This window comes from Camelus dromedarius, chromosome 10 (genome assembly GCF_036321535.1).
Source record: "Camelus dromedarius isolate mCamDro1 chromosome 10, mCamDro1.pat, whole genome shotgun sequence".
Taxonomy (NCBI): Eukaryota; Metazoa; Chordata; class Mammalia; order Artiodactyla; family Camelidae; genus Camelus; species Camelus dromedarius.
In genome coordinates this window covers 562,685-586,131 of record NC_087445.1, presented here as the reverse complement: position 1 = coordinate 586,131, position 23,447 = coordinate 562,685, and the positions used below count along the sequence as shown (strand labels likewise).

The following is a 23,447-nucleotide window of genomic DNA, read 5'->3' as shown; positions in this document are numbered from 1 at the left end:
CTAGGACCTTGAGCTGTCTCGGACCTGCTCATCTGCAGATGAAGAAACAGGCTGAAGTAGACAATTCATTCGCCAGAGTTAACTATAATCGGAAGCCTCATAGCTCCCTTGCATATTTTCTTGTTAATTGCTTCAAGGTTGGAAGTTATGTAATTTCAATGACATTAATATGTAACAGCTTTATGTTTTGTTAACAATACTGTGTGTGAGATTGGTGTGGCTGGCAGAGAGAAGACCAGAGAGTTAAATAACGTTAACCAGATTTAAGGCATCCCAGGAACGCGTAACTTGGCAATGAGTTGTTGAGCCATCTCTGCAGTCTGATAAAGTTCAAGTGATATGCAGGCTAGTATGAATGCTAAGATTTTTTTTTTAATGCAATAAGTCTGTGAAAATCACACATTTCTTAATCAAGCCCCACTTCAGTGCTTCCAACTCCGCCCTCTCAGACTCCAAACTAATGCTTTTTCCCCCTGCTGCTGCTTTCCACTTTTTCTGTGATTTAGAACAAATATTTCCCTTGGTAACCATTTTCCCTGGTTACTCGCTTGGCTGATTTTCTGCACAAAGAACTGAAAGGCATGTATCCCCAAGGGACGCAGTTATTTTAGATTTTACTAAGAAGTCAGTATTTTTCAACATTCCTTTCTTTGTTTTAAAGAAAGCTCTGGTTTTGTTTCATTTTCATCTGGAGACTTAAATGACACCAAGCAAAGCCTACTTAGTTTAGATTTCCAGGTAAAATGTTTTAAATTTTAAGTTTCTACTAAAGCATGTGGAATGGTTTTAATATTTGAGTGTTTTATGTTGCAAATATGTTTAACACTTGAGGAAATTAGCTCTTACTGGTTTTGAAAGTTTAAAGCGTGTATTGTGCTGTTTACTTGTTTTTTTCAGAATGACTAATTCCGAAGTATTTAAAACTTTATGAAATTAGGATTAAATATATTTTTATATGTTTAAATAGAATTATATGCTCAATAGAAGTGTAAGTTGGTTTGAAAATTTCATTCTTTCCGATTTTTAAGTCCTAAAGGAGCATAAAGGATTAATTAAAACTGTTTTTCATTTTAAGCCTGTTAAGTGAAGTTAAAAGGGGTAACAGGCATCTCGTAGCTTTGTGCAGAAGTTTAAAATTCTAAATTTAATACTTTTAAAGCTTATTTAAGACAGCTGATGAACAACTTCAAAAGGAGAAAAACAAAAAGTTAACTAAGATTTACAGATTATATTTAATGTTGGGCTAAACACAATAAATGCTAAAAAGAAAGAAAAGTTTACTTGATCACAATAGCTCACTGTGTCATAAAAGTTTACCTCTAGAAACATACTCAATTGCAAAGTTTTTTTTATTGAGGTAAATATTAAATACAATGTAAAATTCTATAATTCGCTGAAAATAATGAAGGCCTAGACATCAATTATAAAATTAGTATTGAGGTCGTTTCATGAAAATTATTTAAACATTTCAATAAGACTATTTAGATTCTGATTTTGTTAAAATTGAGATAGCTCTGTAAATTTACCTCTGTACCTATCTATTCAGATTTCTGAATAAGTAAAAGTGAGCCAATCTGAGAGGAGAAAAAAAGAAAAAAGACATAGAGAGATGGTTTCCAGGGTGGAGACACTGGGAGAAGGGTGAGCTCAGGCAGTGCTTTGCGAAGTAAGAGGCTCAGGGACAAGAGGATGCTGGAGACCCTCATGAAAGTTTCTCTCCAGAGCCCTCAAATCCGGGGCCTCTCTCACCCACCACAGGATGGAGGTTCACACATACGGCTGTCAAAGCAAGAGAATCTCCACGAACACGCGAAGCACAGAATTTACGCTCTGCTCTCCATCAGAGTTTGCTTCCCCTGCTACTCTGCAGTTTCTACTTCTATCCTGTCCCACAACCCAGCTTTTCATATTGCTTTCCCCTGCTGCTGTTGCTATTTCTTCCCAACATATTAGCTTGCTCTCTGAATTAACTTTTACAATTTCAGTTGCCAATTAGCTAGGAGATTGGCTCCCCCTTACCTTTTGCATGTTAGTTTTTCTAAAACGAATGTACATTACAGAAAGTTGTTCTGATATAGTTTCATTTCAATGACCTACAGTTAAGGTTTTGAAATGACTGCAGTAATTAATGTACATATACACTGAACAAAAGATTCTAGGCTGAAGTTAGCAGACGTGAAAATACCAGATGCTGCTATTTGATGAGCGAAGGTGAAGTACTGACAAGTCAGAATATGATCCAAGTGCAACCTGACTAGAGGCAGATAATTCTGGCAGATGAAATCATAAGAAGAAGTACTGAGGTTCCAGAGGGCAAACTAAGCAGACATCACAATCTCTTTCCTTCTCACCAAATACCTAGAAATAATAGAAGATATATTACAAACAAATACACAGGTGGCTATGTAGCTGCAGTAGGAAATAAGCAAGGAAGCTCCTGGTGAGATAGAAAGTGTGAGGAACCCTTAAATACAGAGAGAAGATGGGAATGAATTTAAAGAGGGAAAACAGCCTTGAACAGGTATGGGAGAGAACTGCGTAAAAAGAGCTTGTGTGGAAAAAAAAAAGTCATTAGATTAACAGATTCCAAGAAGGATACATTAAAGAAAAAAACCTATACATTATGGTAAAACTTCTGAATACTAAAAATGAGTCCAAAATCTGAAAAAAACTTCTTCAGAGAGAGGAAAAATATTTATTACAAAGAGATGAGAAATCAGATTCAAGTTAAACTTTTCATTAGTAACAGTAGATATAAGAAACAAATGTAACAATACTTGTAAAGTATTGAAGGAAAACTATTTTAACATCATAATTCTAGTTCTAAATAAATAGAATGATATTTTCTGTCATATAAGAATTCAAAATTTTTACAACCCAAATCATTTTCTTATAGAAAAAGGGATATATTTCAGGGAAATAAAACTGATCTGTGGGAATTCCTGCTCCTCATAATAGCAGACCAGGCAATTCAGACCTTTGAGCCTGCTGAGAATAATTAGAAAAAATAGGAAAAATAAGAGGGCCATTATTGGGCATAAGACTGAAATTCAGAGTCTGGAACAGCTTTTCTTCTGGGGGCATCTGTGGATTCAGAAGAGGTGACTGAGAAGCTTAGTGTAGCTTTAAAACGGCCTCACAAAGTAAGACAGAAACAAAATCAAGGAACAGGGCCAAGCAAGCAGCAAGGGTGACAGGGAAACGTGATGCGGATGGTGTTACCAGGCTTTGGTTTGGGACCTAAAGCACTAATTATTAATTAGATGTAGTGAAACTCATCTTCAAATCATTCAGTCTATGATTGATAGTGCCCTTAACCTCATGACTGAATGTAAACCCTTTTAGGATAAATAAGATATCACTCTAGGCTTCAAAGTATTTTCATAATTTTTCATATACAATATATGGCAATCAAATGTCATCAGGCAAATGAAAAAACAGAACAAAATGGCTAAAAATCTAAAGAAGAGACACAGAAACAGACATATAGAGGGTCCAGAAATGGAGTCTTCAGAGTCAGACTTTAAATAAATGTTATTACTATGTTCAAAAAATAAAAGACAAGATTGAAAATTTCAGTAGAGAATCAGAAACAATAAGAATTGAAAACTTGAAAAACTAAAAACAAAACAAAACAAAAAACAACAACAAAAAAAACAAACAAGGAAGTCAATGGATGGATTTAACAGCAGATAAATCACAGGTGAATAGGTAATTTGTGAACTGGAAGATAAGCTAGAAGAATAAGAAGGATCCGTCACAGGGTGACAAAAAGATGGAAAACACAAAACAGGGAAAGAGACATTAAAGACATAATGATAAGGCTCTTACACATGTCCCTGTAGTTCTAAAAAGAAAGAGGAGAGGTAAGTAGGAAAGTATTATTTGAAGAGGTAAGGACTAAGGAGTTCCCAAATTTGATGAATATCAGGCTATAGATTCAAGAAGCACTATGAGTCCCAAACAGGATAAAAATAAGAAAATCTTATCTATGTATAATAGCATAAAACAGCTGAAAACCAAGTCAAAGAGAGTATCTTAAAAGCAGCCAAAAAGTTACTTTTAAAGGAGGAATAATTAGGTTGACAGATGAGCACTCAATACAAAATATGGAGACAAGAAGAATTGGAATGAAATCTTCACAATGCTGAAAGAAAACACTTGTCAACCTAGAATTCCGTATTTAGCAAATACATCCTTTCAGAATGCACACAAAATATAAACATTTTCAGATAAACAAAGAATTGGTCCTTAGGAGTCCTGCACTAAAGGAATTACTAAAAGGTATTCTTCAATGAGAAAACAATCCTTACAGCAGACTGGAGATGCAGGAAAAAATAAGAAGCAAGTAAGATAATGTTTAGGTAGATTTAAATCAGTGGTTCACGAATGGGGGCAGGATGATTCCCTCTACCCCCCCCCCCCCCAAGGATACATCTGGTAATGTCTTGAAGACATTTTTGGTTGTCAAAACTGAGAAAGGTGCAACTGGTATCTACTGGGTGGAAGCAGGGGTGCTACTAAATATACAAAAGCCAGCCCCAGCCTCCCCACACTCCATGAGAAAAGAATCATCTGACCCAAATGTTAACAATGCTAAGGTTGAGACAGCCTGATCTAAATGAACTTCAGCGTAACATAATAAGCTTTTCAGGGTTTAACATATATAAATAATTAAGATATATGACTAAAGTAATATATGTGCCAGAATGAGGTATGAAAACTTGTCCTGGCCCTTGTATTGTCCAGGAAGAGGTAAAGGTACTAATTTATATTAGACTTTATAAGTCAAAGATGTATGTGGTTATCTCTACAAAGAACAGAATAGCAAAAACTGTATAACTACTAATGGGATAATAGAAACCATGCAATCAATTAAAATGAAAGTAAGCAAAAATGGAAAAAAAGAACACAAAATAGGCAGGACAAGTAGAAAGCAAATAGTCAGAAAACAGATTTAAACCTAAACATAGCAAGTGTTACATTAACTATAAACAGACTAAATATTCCAATTAAAAGATAAAAATTGTCATATCGCACTACAATGATAGGCTAATATGAAGTATATTGAAAATATGAAAGGTTGAAAGTAAAATAATGCAAAAAATATATCTTGCAGACATTAACAAAAAGAAAGCAGCTACATTATGAGACAAAGTTGATCTTAAGATAAAATACACTACTAGAGATACAGAAAGGATCTGGGAGGAGGCTATAGCTCAAGTGATAGAGCACATGCTTAGCATGCATGAGGTCCTGGGTTCAATTTCCAGTATCCCCTCTAAATAAATAAATCTATCTAATCCCCCCCCAAAATAACAGAAAGTACCTAATGCTAAAAGGACCAGAAAAATATATAACTATACGTGCATATATACCTATACTATAGCCTCAAAATATATTAATAAACACAACCAAAATGACTTACAAATATTAAATTACACCCATAAGTAAACCCAAGGAACAACACAGTTCAACAACAGAGAATCTATTATTACATTGTTGTAAATGAAAAATTAAGAACACAAAAATATTTCTAGAAGATATATGCATAAGAATGTTTATAGTAGAGAAAAAAATGGAACAAATTAAATATCCATCACCAAATTCCTTGTTAAATAACTTATGGAAAGAAAACAGAACAGACAAGATGGATGAATGTACATTGACATAGATGTCCATATGACCACAATTTACTACTGAATGGAAAGAAAACAGGTTATAATTTCATTTGTTTAAATACTTATGTTCATACATGTTTAGAAGGCATCATGAAAGACACACTTAAGCTAGGGGTTGGGAAATCATGCCCCACAAGTCAAATCCTGCTTTTCAAAGTGCCATCAGAACACAGTCACGCCAATCCATTTGTTTCCTGCCGATGGCTATTCTTGGCTGTAGTAACAAAGTTGAGTAATTTCAACAGAGATTATTGGCCCACAAAGCTAAAAATATTTACTCTTTGAACTCTGAAGAAAAAGTGTGCTTATCCTTGGACTAAACTACGAATCATGGTTAAGGCAACTTGTCTTTTATGCCTATGTATCATTTTGAGATTTAAAAAAAATGTACTATTTAAATAAATTCAAACACATCTTGAAAAGCATTGATAAAAAAGATTAAAAACTCAGGAGAGAGAAAACTGTTTGAAAATGGCTTTTATCTTTAATTCTCTTATGGGCCATGATGTGAGCAACAAATTGTAGCTCAGTCTAAGGAAGACTTTTCTGACAGAGCTGTCTGAACAGGGAAGATGAAGAATTTCCCATTACTGGAAAAGTAGATGATTTCAAAGATTCATTCAAAATCTGAGTTCTGTACAGTGAAGCACCATTATAAATGACGTAGATTGCTACGAAACAAACGCATCACCTGAGCACAGCAGAAACACAGATTGAAAGTAGGATCATAAATCATGGAACATGCAATTCTGACTACATGAGCATTTCAAGCATACCACAGAGATGTGGATATGGTTACAGACCATCACAATAAAGTGAATACCACAATAAAGGGAGTCACACAACTTTCTGGGTTTCCTGGTACATAAAAAAGTTACATTTACACTATACTGTAGTCCATTAAGTGTGCAATAGCATTGTCTAAAAAAACAACAATGTATCTACCTTAGTTAAAAAATACTTTATCGCAAAAAAAATGCTAACCATCATCCAAGCCTTCTGCGAATAACAACCTTTTTGCAACAGTAACATCTAAGATCATTGATCACAGTTCACCATAACAAATATAGTAATAATGAAAAAGTTTGAAATACTGGGAGAATTACCAAAACATGACACACAGGCACAAAGTGAGCAAATGTTGGAAAAATGACGCTGACAGACTTGCTTGAAGCACAGTTGCCACAAACCTTCCATTTGTAAAAACTGCAGTATCTGTGAAGCATAATAAAGTGAGGTGCAATAAAATGAGGTCTGTCTGTGCTATCTTCACAGTTCTGTCTCTTCCAGAACGTCATATAGTCACAGTCACACAGTATTAGCCTTTTCAGAGTGGTTTCTTCCACTTAGTATATATAATATGCATTTAAGATTCTTCCCTGTCTTTTTATGGCTTAAGAGCTTATTTCTTTCTAGCACTGAAAAATAACCCACTGTCTGAATAGAACACAGTTTATTTATCCATTCACCTACTTAAGGATGTCTCGGTGGTTCCCAAGCTTTGGCAGTTATGAATATACCTGTTGTAAACATCCATGCGCAGGTTTTTGTGTAGACACAAATTTTCAACTCACTTGGGTAAATATCAAGGAGTAGGACTGCTGGATTGCAGAGTTTACTTTTGTAAGTAAACTGCTAAACTGTCTTATGAAGTGGCTGTACCATTTTGTGGTCCCACCAGCAATGAGTGAGAGCTCTTGTTCCACATTCTGACCTTTTTGATTTTGGCCATTCTAATAGGTGCACAGTGGTATCTTGTTCTTTTAGCCTGTCATCTACTATTTTAAAAGTCCATATTTGGGACAGGAAAGTAGAAATTCTGGATGATAACTGTGGATTTGTCTATTTCTTCTTGCAGCTTATCAGTTTTTTTCTTCATATATTTTGAACTTGTACCACTAAGTGTGTAAAGGCTTTTAGGACTGTTGGATAGATTCTTTCATCATTACAGAATGACTTTATTCTTTTTTTCTTATTCTTTTTATTGATCTTATGTTAATATAGCCGTCCACTTCTCTTTTGATCAGTGTCACCAAGGTATATATTTTTCTATCCTTTTAATTTTAACCCATTTGTATCTTTATGTTGAGCATGAGTTTCTTACAGGCAGCATAGAGTTGGGTCTTAATTTTTAAAAATTCATTCTGACAGTCTCAGCAGTTAATTGTGGCAATTAATTAATTTACATTTACTATGATTTACAAATAATGTTTTGGATTATTTTTTATTATTCCACTTGATCTCCTTTATTGGCTTATTAGTAAAAACTTTTTTTGGTGTTGTTTAGTGATTACCCTAGGCTTGTATTATGCATCTTTAATATTAGTTTACCTTTAATTGATATTCCACTTTGCTTATAGTATAAGAACATTACAATAATATATTTACATTTCATCCTCTCTCCTTTCTGCTTCTGTCATACATTTTACTTCTACTTAAGGTGTAAACCCCAAAATACAGTATTATTGTATTCATTTACACAACTGTTATGCAGATGACTGTATTAACAGTCAATTACCTTTTAAAGAGATTTAAAAAATCAGAAAATAATGTTTATCTACATATATGTCATTTCCTGTGGTCTTCATTCCTTTGTGTTGACCCACAATTCTGATATAATTTTCCTCTGCTTTAGCACTCTTACAGTGCAGTTCTGCTGGTGATTAATTCCTCCAGCTTTTCTATGTCTGAATATGTATTTTGCCAGTGTTTCTGAAAGATGTTTTCACTGGGTATAGAATTCTAAGTTGATGGTTTTTTTCTTTCAGTACCTTAAAAACGTTGTTCCACTGTCTTCTGCCTTGTACTGTTTCAAATGAGAAGTCTTTTATTCTGCCCTTAATTTTGTGTCTTCTTCTCTGGTCACTTTTAAGATGGTCTCATGCCTAGTTTTAAAGCAATTTGATCATGATGAATATTTGGCATAATTTTCTTTGTATTTCTTATGTCTGGGGTTGACTGATCTTGGATGTGTGGGTTTATAGTTTTCATCATATTTGGAGAATGATCAGTCTTTACTTCTTCAAATATTTTTGTGCCTTCCTAATCCTCTCTGTGGACTGAAACTAGACATATATTCATCGCTTTGAAGTTGTCGCACAGCTTGATGATGCTCTGCTCATGTTTTATACTAGTTTTTTTGGTCCGTTTGTGGCTGTGTGTGTATGTTTCATTTTGGATAATTTCTACGACTGTGTTTGTAAGTTCACTAATTTTCCCTTGCAACGTCTAATGTGCTATTCATCCCTCACAGTGTAGTTTTTCTCTGTCACGTTGTATTTCACATTTTTAAAAGTTAAATCTGGATTTTTAAAAATTTCTTTCCTCTACCACCCCGAACATACAGAATATAGTTTTAATAACTTTTAATGGCTTATTTATGTTGGCTGTGCCATATCTGGGTCCATTTCAATAGACTGATTTTTCTCGTTGTTACGGGTCAACTCTTCCTGTTTCTTTGTGTGCCTGGTAAGTTTCTGCTGGGTTCCCCAGCAATTGTTGGGTGCTCTGGGACATGGTTAACTTGCTGCACAAAGTTAGTACGTTCAGGAGGGGCTGCTGTTCAGTTTTGTTAAACGGGATCAGGTTAGCCATTAGCCTGGAGCGAACTGTTCTCTCTGACAGGACAATGCCCTTCTGAGCCCTCCGCCTGCTGCCCTTTGCAGTACAGCTTCTCCACTCCAACTGGTGGACACACAGGGTCTGCCCAGCCCTTCCCAGTCCCAGGAATTTTCCTTTTTGCCCTTCATGGTAGATCTTGCTCCACTGTTGAGTAGTTTACTCACATAAATGTGCTGATCAGTACTCAGTTGAAGACGTGATAACCTCTAGGGTTCTCAGGGTGGCTCTCACTTCCCTGGGCTCTGCCCTGCAAACTCTTGGCAGGCCCCCAGGTTTTCAGGGAGACTGTGGGTGCTCTCTCTGGGTCCCAATCCTAGGCTTCTGCTTGGGAAGGAATCCCCCTCCAGGTAGTAAGCAGGAGCTCACCCTCACCCCCTCTCAGAGATTTCTGTCCTGGGCTACTCCATGTTTAATGTTTGAAAAACATTGTTTCACATATTTTGTGCCCTAATTTTAAGTTGTTTCAGATGGGAAGATATATCTGGTCTCTGCCACTCCATCTTGGCTAGAAGAAGTCAGATTTGATAAGTACTGTCACAAAACTGGTGTAAATGGCTGGCAGGCTTTCTAGGAAGTGACCGTGAACTGACTTCCACATTCTCCCGCAGTTGCTGCTTGATGGAGCCAGCTGTCTAGCAGCAGGCACACCAGCAATGCAGGCATGGTGACCCCCACGAAACAGTGCTTGTATTCTTGACCTTCAGGTGATGTACCGTATGGCAGAATGTCAACAACATTCTGAGTGACATTTGTACCTAGGCAAAGGAACCAGGGCGGCACCCCTGTGTTTAGTACAACCACTGCAGGTTTCTACTGAGAGAGGATTACAGCGTTTGGCTGGACTTAACACTGATCACACCCATCTTGTACATATTTGGGTGGTAAGCACTGTGGCTTGGGGAAGGCCCACTTTACCCCCAGTACAAAGTCTTCCCTTCAGATGCCTCTAAGATTCCCACAGCTTGTCTGCTGGTTTTGAAGCAGACCTGTAAGATAGTAGCATCTGGATGTCAACAGATCACTTCATTTCATACGGAAAACTAGAATCCAACGCTTAAGGGGTCTCTCGGCGATCTCCTACGATTCCAACAAGATTGCTGGGCAACAGAGTCTGTGGTCACTTCTTGGCCCTTTGAGCCTTCAAAGTTCCTCCTTTGTAGTTTGGAGTCTTAACCTCTGTATATATTTTCACTCTGAGCCTTCACTATCCCTGCCTAAGGTGACATATTCTGAAATATAACATGGTTTTGTTCTGGTTGACAGAGATGACCAAGGCAGGCCTATGAGGAGTGGTATACATTCCATCACTGAGCGAGGCCGCCACTATTACCTTATGATCATGAGTCCTTGGGGTCCCTGTGGTTTCAGATTCTCCTCCACACACTCTGCTGTGTGGAGGAGGAACCACATCTCAGACAGTACTGACAGTGATGGAACCTGAGTGACAAACAGGAAGGCAAGAGCTGCCAGGCAGGGGAAGGGCAGGGACACAGGCCTAAGTTCAAAGGGAGAGTGGACACTGCACAAGACTTCCCTTGCAGGACTAGCCACAGGCCAGCATATGCATGGCCAGGTAAAGCCTTCAACCAGCTCCTATGATCACCTTGTGGAGGGGTTCTCTTTACCTGCGTCTGCTACCTGACTTTACAGGGCTTGGACCAGGCTACCCGACTACAGAGCTACGATCGCGCTTACGTCATCATCGCCAAGAGCGACGCTCGCCAGCTGCTCCATGTGTGGGGCCCTGTGCTGCTCTTGAGACCAGCTGGTTAAAAGCGCCTCTTTGTCCCTCTGCCTTCTTTGTAACTGCTGCTAGTTTCCTGCTGCTTTTATACGGCACGGCCATGCTCCCTCCTCCCCTACCCCAGACAGAGGAAGCTATAGCACTAGAGAATAAAAGAACAAAATAGAAGAGCTGGGAAAATGAGTTGTGGATGACGTTAGTCACAGAACGGCTTGGCAGAAAGGTGGAGACGCATCTTCTGAGTAACCTCTGAAAACCTACGACACGGTGGTCCGGAGAGGGGTCGGCAAACTCCAGCCCGGGGGCCAAGTCTGACCCACCGCCTGTTTTGGTAAACGGAGTTCCATCAGAACACAGCCACACCTGTTGGTGTACAAATCGTCTGCCTTGATGTCACGAGGGAAGACTGGGGTAGCTATAACAAAGAACACGTGGCTTGTAAAGCCTAAGATCGTTTACTGTCTGGTTCTTCAGAGAAAAAGTTTGATCACGCCTGGTCTAGAGATAAAGATAAGACACTAAAAGTCCTTGGATTCTGATAGAGAAATTCTAAATGTTGACTTGGCAGTGATACTATGTCATAGAGCTCATATATCGTATCTATTATTTCTCAAAGATGTGCTGCTGAGGGATACAGGCAATTATAAGCCGATTTTCATAGGAAGAAATTTAGTCACTAACTCCTAAATTCTGTTTCATTCTCATTCTAGGAGTCAAATGGTGAAAAAGCAAGCATGAAGTTTTCAGGGTTGTATTGTTTTCTGCTACTTCTCGTTTTTCAAATCGACTTTGGACAAAATGAAGAAACTTCTAGGAAGCAAAGAAGGAAGATGTATTATAGAAGATCGAGGAAAAGTACCTTGCCCACACACAGAGTCAGCAGGCAGCTTGGAATTCAGCAAATGAGGATCGTTACACCAGCCGCAACACTTCCCGTGGTTAACTTGGATTATAGCACAGAGGAAAAGTTTGAATCCTTTTTAAGTGTTCCTGGAGTAGAATCAAGCTATAATGTGTTACCAGGTAAGAAAACAGTAAGGGAGAAGAAGAAAGAAAACCTCCATGAAGAAAATTTTCAAAAAAAAAAAAAAATACTATCTTTTGATTTAATCTAAGATAAATTCTGAAATAATTAAGAAAAACATTTACAGAATATACTAATAATACAAAATTATTGGAAAACAAAAAATATTAGTTATCCTACAACTATATTTATAAAACTATAGTTACTATTTTGGTTTATTATTTCTAGTGTGTTTACTATGCCATGTATTTCATTTCTTTTATGGGGGGGTAATTAGGTTTATTTATTTATTATTATTTTTTATTTAACAGAAGTATTGGAGATCGAACCCATGACCTCGTGCATGCTAAGCATGCCCTCTACCACTGAGATACACCCTCCCCCCTCCAATGCCATGTATTTTAAATAGCTGTAATCATAATACAGCAACATACATGTCAATTTGTAAAACTGCTGGTTCATTTATGATGACAGATCATCTAGGATATAGAAACACATTACTCAGATGATTCGATGAAAACATCTCTATTTAATGTTTTCAACCAAAAATGGAGTTAAGCCACTGAATTTACATCATGTAAACCAAACTACTGAATTTTTAAAACTGAATTTTGAAAAGATTGGAAATTCTTCTAAAGATTTCAACTAGGCATTTTTAAACAATAATATTTAATGAGTCACATTTTTCCAGGTTTGGAAGAAAAAAATAATGATATTATGCATGTGTCAACATTACATAAATCTTTCAAATGACAAATGAAAAATATCACCACATAATATTCTGTGGCCAATACTTCATACATTGTCTCCAGAAAATCAAATGCTTCTAAATGATGGTATTTCCATGGAGTTAACAGAACATACAATTATCCTGAAAATAGATAATGTGGGTCACATTTACAGCGTGATTGGGAAAAGAGCGAGCCTGGAGGCAGGGAAGTCTAAAATGATAATTACAGTATACCCATAACTGCTAAAGAATGATGAAGTCAGTTTCCCTAGTTAAGCAGAACGATATATCCAAGATCTAACAGAAAATGCAAAGTCTGAAAAGTAGTATGCATAATGTGATCTTAAATATTTAAAAATATGTAATGTAGGGGATGTGCATTAAAAAATATAAAAGATGCATACTAAACATTTCTAAATTGTCCTAAAATATTTTCCAATGGTCTTACTGAACTTTTAAAAAAATTGCGGTAAAACACACATACAGTAAAACTTACCATTTTAACCATTTTAAAGTATACAATTCAGTGGCATTTAGTATATTCACAATGCTGTGCAGCCATCATGTCTATCTAGTTCCTGAACATTTTCTTCACCCTAAAAGGAAACTGCATACATATTTACCCCACTTTCTCCTACCCCCTAGTCCCTGGCAACTGCTATTCTTTGTCTGTGAATTTGCCTATTCTAGATAGTTCATATAAAAAGTCGTATAATATGTGGCCCTTTGTGTCTGACTTCTTTCACATGGTGTAGTGTTTTCAAGGTTCATCCATGATGTAGCGTGTCAGTACTTCCTTCATTTTTATAGCTGAATAATAGTCCATTGTAGAGAAATATCGTGTTTCATTTATCCTTTCATCCACTGATGGATATTTGGGTTGTACTTACCTTTTGGCTACTGTGAACAGCACGGCTATGAACATTTGTGTACAAGTTCCTATTTGAATTCCTATTTCTATTCTATTCAGTTTCTATTTCAGTTCTATTTCTGGGGGGTGGGGGGTGGGGAGCTAATTAGATTTATTTATTATTTTATTTTCTTGATGGAGGTGCTGGGAATTGAACCCAGGACCTCATGTATGCTAGGCATGCACTCTACCACTGCGCTATACCCTCCCCACTATTTCAGTTCTATTTCTAATTCTACTTCAGTTTCCTTGGATATACACCTACAAGTGGAATATCAGGTACCTTGGAGTTGGGCCATATGGTAATTCTATGTTTAATTTATTGAGAAACTGCCAACTGTTTCCCACAGAGGCTACACAATTTTATATACCCACCAGAAATGTACAAGGATTCCAATTTCTCCACATCCTTGCCATTACTTTCCATGTTAAAAATACAGCCAGTCATTCTTGGAGATGTGAAGTGGTATCACATTGTGGTTTAATCTGTATTTCCTTAATGACTAATGATGTTGAACGTCTTTTCAGGTGCTTATTGTGCATTGAGTATCGTCTTTGGAGAAATGTCTACTCAAGCCCTTTGCCCGTTTTTCATTTGGCTTGTCTTTCTCTTGTTGAGTTACAAGAGTTCTTTATGTATATTCTGGATATTCGACCCTTATCAGATATGATTTGCAAATATTTTCTCCCATTGTGTACAACGTCCTTTCACTTTCTTGACAATGTCTTTTGTTGCATCAAATTTTAATTTTGATGAAGTCCAATTTATGTTTTTTCTTTTGTTGTTTGTGCTTTTGGAGTCAAATCTAAAAATCCATTGCCAAATCTAAGGTCATGCTTTATTTAATTAGTATTATAGTTTAAGGGTTTAAATTTAGGGTTTTGGTCCATTTTGTTAGTTTTTATATTTGTCATGAGGTAGGGGGCAACTTCATTCTTTTGCATATAGATATTCAGTTGTCCCAGTATCATTTGTTGAAGAGATGATTTCTTCCCCATTGAATAGGCTTGGCACTCTTGTCAAAAATCAACTGGCCATACCAATAGGCACATGAAAAAATGTTCAATAACACTAATTATCAGATAAATGTAAATCAAAACTACAATGAGGTATCACCTCACATTCAAAAGTCCACAATCAATAAATGTTGGAGAGGCTGTGGAGAAAAGAGAACCCTCCTACACTGTTGGTTGAAATGTAGTTTTGTGTAGCCATTATGGAAAACAATATGGAGATTCCTCAAAAGACTAAAAACAGACTTAACCATATGATCTAGCAATCTCACTCCTGAGCACATATACAGAGGGAACCTTAATTCAAAAAAATACTTACACCCCAATGTTCATAGCAGCACTATTTACAATAGCCAAGACATGGAAACAACCTAAATGTCCATTGACAGACGACTGGATAAAGAAGATGTGGTATATTTATACAATGGAATACTACTCACTCATAAAAAATAATAAAATAATGCCATTTGCAGCAACATGGATGTCCCTGGCGAATGTCATTCTAAGTGAAGTAAGCCAGAAAGAGAAAGACAAATACCATATGATACCACTTATATGTGGAATCTTGAAAAAAAAAAAAGATGAACGAACTGATTTACAAAACAGAAACAGACTCACAGACATAGAAAACAAACTTATGGTTACCAGAGGGGGAAGGAAGTGGGGAGAGATAAATAGGGAGTTTGAGATTTGCAGATACTAACTACTATACATAAAATAAATAAGCAACAAGTTTATACTGTACAGCACAGGGAACTATATTTAGTATCTTGTAGTAACTTATGGTGAAAAAGAATATGAAAATGAATATATGTATGTTCATGTATGACTGAAGCACTGTGCTGTACACCAGAAATTGACACAACATTGTAAACTGATTTTATATGTATGCAAATCAACTGGCCATAGATGCATGGGTTTATTTCTGGACTCTCAATATTCCACTCATCTATATGTTTAGCCTTTTGCCAGTACCATCCTGGCATAAGTTGATTATTGAAGCTTTGTAGTAAGTTTTGAAATGCTGAAGTGAGAGGTCTCAAATTTTTTTTAAAAGATTTTTTTTGGCTATTTGGAGTCCCTTGTAGTTCCATATGAATCTGAAGGTTAACCTTTCCATTTCTGCAAAAAGGCTGTTGGAATTTTGGTATAGGATAGTACTTTGATAATCAGGAGAAAACTCATGTATCTGTTTTTCTCCAGGGGAGGAATTGGATGGATGGGATTAGTCTATTGCAAGAGATGCGTAGGACCTGAATTGGGCTGACATAGTGGTGTGGGAAAGAAAGGGACAGATGTGAGAGCTGACTTCCAGGTGGAATTTCAGGACAGTTGCTCATAAGATGGAAAAGAGTTATCAGGTATAACACCAGGGTTGGAAGGAAAACATCCCCTTTAATATTCAGACTGGCAGTCTAACGGCCTGCTTAGTCAACACACTTATCCAGGTATCTACAATCCTGTATGTAGAGGAAACAATATCATAAAACCCACTGCACTGTGTACTTTAAAAGGGTGAGTATTATGGCTTTTGAATTATATTTCAATAATACAACAATTCTAAAAAAGAGGTAATTGCAATGTCTCGTTGAGAATTCAGTGTCAGAGGCACCACAAGAATACTGTCTGCTTTCACTTTCTCCCTCTGCACACTGGGAAGGGTACAATGTGGGCTTGTTCATCATTAGTGCTGTTCCAGACCTCTGCTTTTTGGCACCTGATGGAACTACACTGCTTTGTCTCTTCTGAAGTTAGATGTAGCCATGTAATTTGCTTTGGTCAACATAATTAGACACTTTTAGAGCTTGTGTGTGATTTGCTATGTCACATTCCCACTGCTGTGGCCATCGGGACAGCCTGCTTGGAGATGAAGCCTACTGTTTGTCATAACTAGAAGGAACAGAGCTCCCGTGGACTCACATTGGACACACAGCATGAACAAGAAATAACTGAGATTCGGGGGCTGTCTGATGCTACTGTGTAACTTAGCCATCCTGACAGATGCAGGATGGGGGCACAATTCACAGAGTCCAGTTACCATGAGGAAGTTACTCTAAGTCAGAGGGGTTGAGAGTAGAGCACATGAAAAGCATTTCAGAGGGTCACACCTGTGAGATACGTTTACCCTGTGCAGGAATGAACACAGAATGTTATTCTTGCGTGGGTCTGTCACACTGGGCTGCACACTGGGCTCACTTCCATTCACAGGTGCTAGTAACCAGACAGGAATTTAAATGTGTTGCTGTTCTCTCCTAGGAAAGAAAGGACGCTGTTTGGTAAATGGGATGACCATGTATAACAGAGCCGTATGGTCTCCTGAGCCCTGCACCACCTGCCTCTGCTCGAATGGAAGGGTCCTTTGTGATGAAACCAAGTGCCACCCTCAGACGTGCCCCCAAACAGTTATACCTGAAGGAGAATGCTGCCCGGTCTGCTCAGATACTGGTATAAATATTTAGCCTAAACAAAATATCGCATGACTTAGTCTTTGACTCTCATTTGTTTTACTTTGTCATTAACTTAGGTTTTAAATTACGGTAAACTAGCCATCAGGGTACTTAAAATATTGGCACAACGATAAACATGGAAATTCTCTGGGAAAGCGTACAGTAAGAGAGAGACATAAAAGATCTTGGCTTTAGAGTTCTCTCTCTATTAGAATGAGTAAACTTGGACGAGATCACATGCCACGCTTGACTCTTCAACTTTAGAGATGCAGTGACAGAATTTCCACAGCCAACAGCTCCCAAGTCCTTAGTATACGTGAAGAGCTCTGCTTAGTCCCTCACAGGCATTAGCTCACTTAATTCAACTCCACGTGAAGCTCATCAACCCACATGAAGATGAAGAACCCATGGTTAACAAAGGGAGGAGGGGTTTGCATCTAGAGAGAGTAAAGCCCAATTCTCCCAGTCTGTGAGCAGGCATTACTGCTTAGGTAGTTCTAAAGGAACACGCCCCTGGAGCAGTGGCTTTCTTTTATGGCACTGCTGTGCCCGAAAGATCACACCACGAGGCTTTATTGGGTTGCTCACCATCCCTTATCCTTTAAGGCTCATAACCTGATGGGCCCTCAGGAGGGAGGCTCAGGACTCCTCCAAGAAAAGCCTGGCCAATACTTTATGAAATGAACAAATAAATATATGTTAAATAATTTTACAAAAAGGGATAGAGATGTTTCTGTTGTCTATGATCAAGGTAGACTGTTTTCAAGCACACAGGATGATCACAGGGTAATTGTCCACAAAAGGCTCCTGCCAGGAAGATCTTTAGAATATTTAGGGATTATATTTTGGTGTGTACTACCGGTTATTTTACTAAGATATTATGAATTCTAAAAATGTTAGAAAATAGAAATGTTTAATGATACTGATTTCTTGGGAGATGAAACACAAGGTTTACAAAAGCAAGATCCAGAAACTCTCAGATATTTTCCAATGGACTTGAACTATTATTTTGAAACGCTGTGGTTATTTTGGAAAAATGAACTTGGATATACAGGAAAGAGTTTAAATGTTTCAATATGATAGTTTTAGTTTCCTTTTGCTAATTTTTTCCCCTATTCTCCTTCTGCATGTTCCATCAGAGATGTGAAAAAAAATAACTCACTGACTTTATAATATATACTGAACTGAAATCTCAAGTAATTCCTTCAAATAGTTATATTTTGAGTTCTTTTCTGGGGTGATTTACATATGGCATGAAATAAGAGTATGGAGATGATTAAGTAAATTTTTATATTTTGATAAAAGAAAATCTACTGAGCTCACTTCTCCCTGAAACTTTTCATTCGGAGGGTGAGTCCGAAGTCTGGTCTTTGTCAAGGCTTCCCCACTTTCTGCCAAAGATAATACCGGCTCAACACAAATGTAGATAAACTTTCTACTATTATGTATGATCCTCTCATCATCATGGAATAATAATAACACTCTCGTGCCTATATCAAAGCTAAAACAACACCATTTAAGTCCAGGACATCTTCCATAGATCTCAAGCAGTCAAAAATGATTTAAATACATAGTCTGGGAGGGAAAAAGAGGAGAATTTACTACAATTCTGAATTTCAGAGGATGCTATTAGGCTCATGGAGCTGAAGGAAAATTGGACAAATATAATAAATACAGAACAAAAGCTGATTTCACTACCATAAACAAGTAAAATATATACCTGTTTCACTTTTTTTTAAATGTCTGACAGTGTACAAATTCTTATTTTATCAATAACCCCAATTAACTGGACAGTATGTATTATAAAGATATTCACATCTGATTATACTGCAATCTCACAACAGGGCTGCTTGCCATTTTGCAACATGACAATATTATTCCCTTCTTTAGTTACCAGGTAGCATGATACTTCAGTAAAAATAAATATTAAGGCTCACAGGGAAAAGAAGAATTGTCTATAACATCTTACGCAACAGAAATAAAGTTTATTTATTTCTATTAAAACTATTCACGCAAAATTTTCAAGATGCATTTAGTGTTTAAACTGCGCTCCTATGTGTGGGCTTAGCTTGCACAAGGTCCTGGGTTCAATCCCCAGCACCTCCCTTAAAAAAAAAATAAAAATAAATAAACCTTAATTGCCCACTCCCTCCAAGAATAAAAATTAAAAAGTAAAAAATAAAATAAAATAAAATGAACTGCACTGATGTACCTGGAGGGAATAATATTTACTAACTTCATTTTCACTATGATTTTTTCCTTTCATTAATACCACAACTTGCCCCTGCTGTCTTCTGCTTACGTGGTCGGTAGCCTCCTATTTGCTCCTCAGTGGTGTAGCATTAAATGATAGAACTGAATTTTCTGGTGATTCTTCAGAACAAAGCGAACCTACCAGTTTCCTTCATAAGCAACAGCCACCTCCTTGGGTGGAAATGGATCAAGCACTGAGAAAAGAGGAGCTCCAAATTGAGGAGGATGAAGAAGAAATTAAACAAGATGAAGATAGGGAGCAAAAGAAAAAGACCCCTCGACCTGAAGACTGGGGGAGGCCTCCCACGGAGGGGCAGAGCAGAGACAGGGGTGAGCAGAGACCTGGAGAGGAGGGGAGGCAGGCCCATCAGCACAGAAACCCAGCACAGGAGGAGGGGGAGGACGAGGAGGACGAGGAGGACGAGGAGGACGAGGAGGACGAGGAGGACGAGGAGAAGGATGAGGATGAGGACGACTATGACACCGTCAGAGGAGACGTGTTCAGGACGCCCTCTCGACTCCCAATCCCAGCTCCTCCCAGAGGCTCACCGCCTCTGCCAAGCAGATGCTCTCTGTCCTACAAAACCATCACCTGTAACCACGTCGCCCTCACACAGGTACCACCGCTAACAGCACCAGAAATAACAAGCCTGGAGCTTGTTGGTAAGAGATGTTGATTTCTGTTTTATTTTGTGCTTAACTCTCATTGCCCTATGAATGTTATATTTTAATTTAATAATATAACTTGACTCTAAAAAGACTAATTTCACAATCTTCAAACTCATAAACTTTGCAGAAGAGATAAGTGTTCGCTGCAGAATAGCACAATTAGGTATAAAGCAAATTTCTCCAAGTGAAATCGCGATTTCCCATTGGCTTTTTTCTAAAGTCAGCGGTATGAGGTAAAATTGATATACAGTAAAACTTATTATTAGCATGTTATTCTTTGAGTTTTGACAAATACACACAGTCATGTAATCAGTACCATAATCAAGATATAACATTTCCAACACCTCCCCAAATTCCCGCATGTCCCTCCTTCCACCAGCCCTGATATTTTCTGTCTCAACAGTACCTTTTCCAGTATGTCACAGACACGGGATCATACACAATGTAGCCTTTTCAGTTGGGCTTCTTTCCCTTATCATGCTTCTGAGGGCTATCCAGGGTGTTGCGTTTATCAGCAGCTTGCTGAGCTGTGGTGTTTATCAGTAATTCTGAGTCATTTTTCCATTGCTGGGGTGGACGTCTGCATTGGATCCAGCTGAAGGACATCTGGGTTATTTCCATTTGGGGGCAATTATGTACACAGATGCTGTAAATATCCACATACAGATGTTTATGCGGACCCAAGTTTTCTTTCCTAAGTCCCAAGAGTGGGACTGCTGAGTGATACAGTAAAATGCAGGGGTGAGAGAGTCTGAGTGGGGGGCTTCAGATGTGTCTCGGGGCAAGTCACAGAAATAATAAATAATCATATAAATACTCAGTAGACCCAGCCTGACACCTGGGTTCAGGGTGGCCAGTCTGCAATAGGACACTTCTGGTGTATTGGCCTTCCTGACATCATGTTCACATGACTTTCTAAGGAATTCCTCTCATGCCCAGAGCCTACTGCTCCAGTGACGCCCCCTCTTCCTATGGCCTCCATGCCAGGTGTGCTGTGCCTTAGAAAGACCCAATTTGTTAAAGTCTGAAGTTTTACAAAAGATGAATGACCTGTGCTCAGTCACAGAATTTAGGTTTTTTTAAGAAGGGCACCATGCAGTTTTTAATAGTACTCACCATTTCTGGTAAGCTCATTTTCTAGGTTTAAAACAATCAACTACTGTACTTAACTAAATGTCAAGCTAAAACCCCTGTAAATTTAAGGCATTCAGGAACTTTTATAGATTGAAGTCACAGAATTATAACACCAGTCTGGAGGCGATCTGAGGGATAATCTCCCGAAGCTTCTTATTTTGAGAACACTGATGCTCAGAGAAGGTAAGTGACATGCCCAGGATTTCACTGATCAAAACAGCATACTTCTGGCCCAGGTCCCAGGAAGTGCCAACGGAAAATATGAAGAACTATAAAAATCAGTTTCTGTATCACCTTCCATAAGCACATCTTTGTTGTGAAATGCATAATGCTATCAAAATTTTCTAGCAAGCCACATTTTGGCTCTTTTAAGCAGCTTCGTCTAATATATGATGTATTAGAACATGACAGGTCCTTAGAGTGAAACTTTTGACCATATGAAATAGTCTAGTTCCAGTCTTGTTTTTCTTCTAAATACTCATTTTCTTATGTATGTTGTCCTTGCTGTAAGTATTGCCTTTCCCTCCACATAAAGCTCTCTTTTGCTATCTATGCATGTGCATGTATACATGTACTTATAGGCACATAGTCCTAACACACAATTGCTTCGTGTCCTAGGTAACTCTATCACCTCCATTCCAGATGAAGCATTTAATGGATTACCGAATTTGGAAAGGCTTGATCTGAGCAGAAATAATATCACCTCTTCAGGTATAGGTCCAAAAGCATTCAAGGTAAATACACACTCTGATTTCTAATGGTCCATTTGGATGGCTCTCCCATCACTTGCACTGGCCGAGGGTGGAGATGGAGGGGGGAGGAAAAGTAAAATGTTTTACTGGAGTTTTCGCCTAAGTAAGTTTCCTCTCTGTTGTCCCTAAACTGGATTCGAGTTTTCTCTTGAATATAGTCTGTTGTTTTACAGGTTTCTAGCTGTTTTTTTCCATGCTTTGCCCTAAGAGCACTCACACAGCATCAATGACAAAACTAATGTTTTGAATTTATAGGGGAGCTTCTCCTCAAGTAGCTGAAAACATGTTGAAATACAGTCTCTTACTACATGAGGTATTTCTGGGAAAAAAGGGAAGTTTATCTGGAAATTCTATTAACATTTGCAGGCCAGCAAGACAGAGCTTCCTTATTTCATGCTACCTGCAAAATCTGGTAAAATATGTATCATCAGGAGAGGGTTTGGGAAAAACAAATGGGATCAGATGAAAATTAACACGGGGATAGGTTGGGGAAAGGGGGAAGACGGGAAATAGCATAGAATAAACCTTTGGAAGACTCATACTTAACTAAAATTTTCTTCTAAGAGGGAGAAAAGAAGGTATCAAGGACTTTCAGAGAAACAAAGGCAGAAGTAAGAAAGGAGGGGTTTGTGTATGTAAATAAATACTCATAAATGTGTACGCTTAAAGAAGCCCAAGTGAAATACACTCCATTCCAGGAGGTCAAACTTCATCCCCTTGGATGGTCCTCTGCCCACTCTTTGGACAAATCACTGGCCTCTTACAAGCTGAGTTCCCGGTTCTCATTTAGATTCTGGGCTATAGATGAGAGAACTCCAGACACCTGGTGTCCACGTTCGTGTCAAAGACTGGAGTCTTGCCCCATGCTAGCTGTCCTCCTGATAAAACAGCGGCTGGGACTTGTGCATTTCTTGTATTTGATAAAACAAAATGGGGACACTGTAGGAAATAACCTCCTTTTCTTGTTTTGGGATTCTCTGTCCCATTTCCAAACTGACTCAGCACCACTGAAGTAAATCATTCGGCAACGTTGGCAGTGCAGGCTAGTCTGGCCAACAAGCATGTTGCCACAAATGTGGAAATGCACTCTCCAAACAGTCAAAACTATTTGGGTACCATATAGAAATAGTTTGTGATTTTCACAGCATTTATATTTGAAGAATTACAACAATTGGTGCTATTTTATGACTCTGTTTCTACTTAGTATAGATAGAAACACAGGTTTACAAATACATGGAAAGGATTCAAATTGCCGTCTTGTTAGCATCTATTACTAGGAGATGGTTGTATGATTTAATTTACTTTGCGTCTGCTGCTGAGAAGTGAAAACCTGAAGTCTAGGAAAGTATGACCATCCAGCGGTGATAGGACCTTTCTCTTGCTTACTAAAACCGCAATAAAAATATGGGCGAGCGTGATGCAAAATCATCAAATGTAGGTTACTGGGAATACCAGGGAATAAATGCTA

At 37.9% G+C, this 23,447-nt stretch overlaps 2 protein-coding genes across 4 annotated transcripts in view; one reads left to right on the top strand and one right to left on the bottom strand.

Annotated features, from left to right (window-relative positions):
- CENPP (centromere protein P) overlaps positions 1 to 23,447 on the bottom strand; it is a 219,109-nt gene that overhangs the window by 43,499 nt on the left and 152,163 nt on the right. The window lies entirely within an intron of this gene.
- Positions 407 to 23,447, top strand: part of ECM2 (extracellular matrix protein 2) — a 37,198-nt gene continuing 14,157 nt past the window's right edge. Inside the window, exons 1-5 of one of the 2 annotated variants that reach the window (XM_010974825.3) lie at positions 407 to 738; positions 11,757 to 12,069; positions 16,981 to 17,169; positions 19,485 to 20,087; positions 21,846 to 21,961. In XM_010974825.3, the coding sequence (XP_010973127.3) occupies positions 11,781 to 12,069; positions 16,981 to 17,169; positions 19,485 to 20,087; positions 21,846 to 21,961 (1,197 nt within the window). In that variant the 5' untranslated portion in view covers positions 407 to 738; positions 11,757 to 11,780. The remainder of the gene's footprint in view (positions 739 to 11,756; positions 12,070 to 16,980; positions 17,170 to 19,484; positions 20,088 to 21,845; positions 21,962 to 23,447) is intronic. The other variant, XM_010974827.3, reaches the window with a different exon arrangement.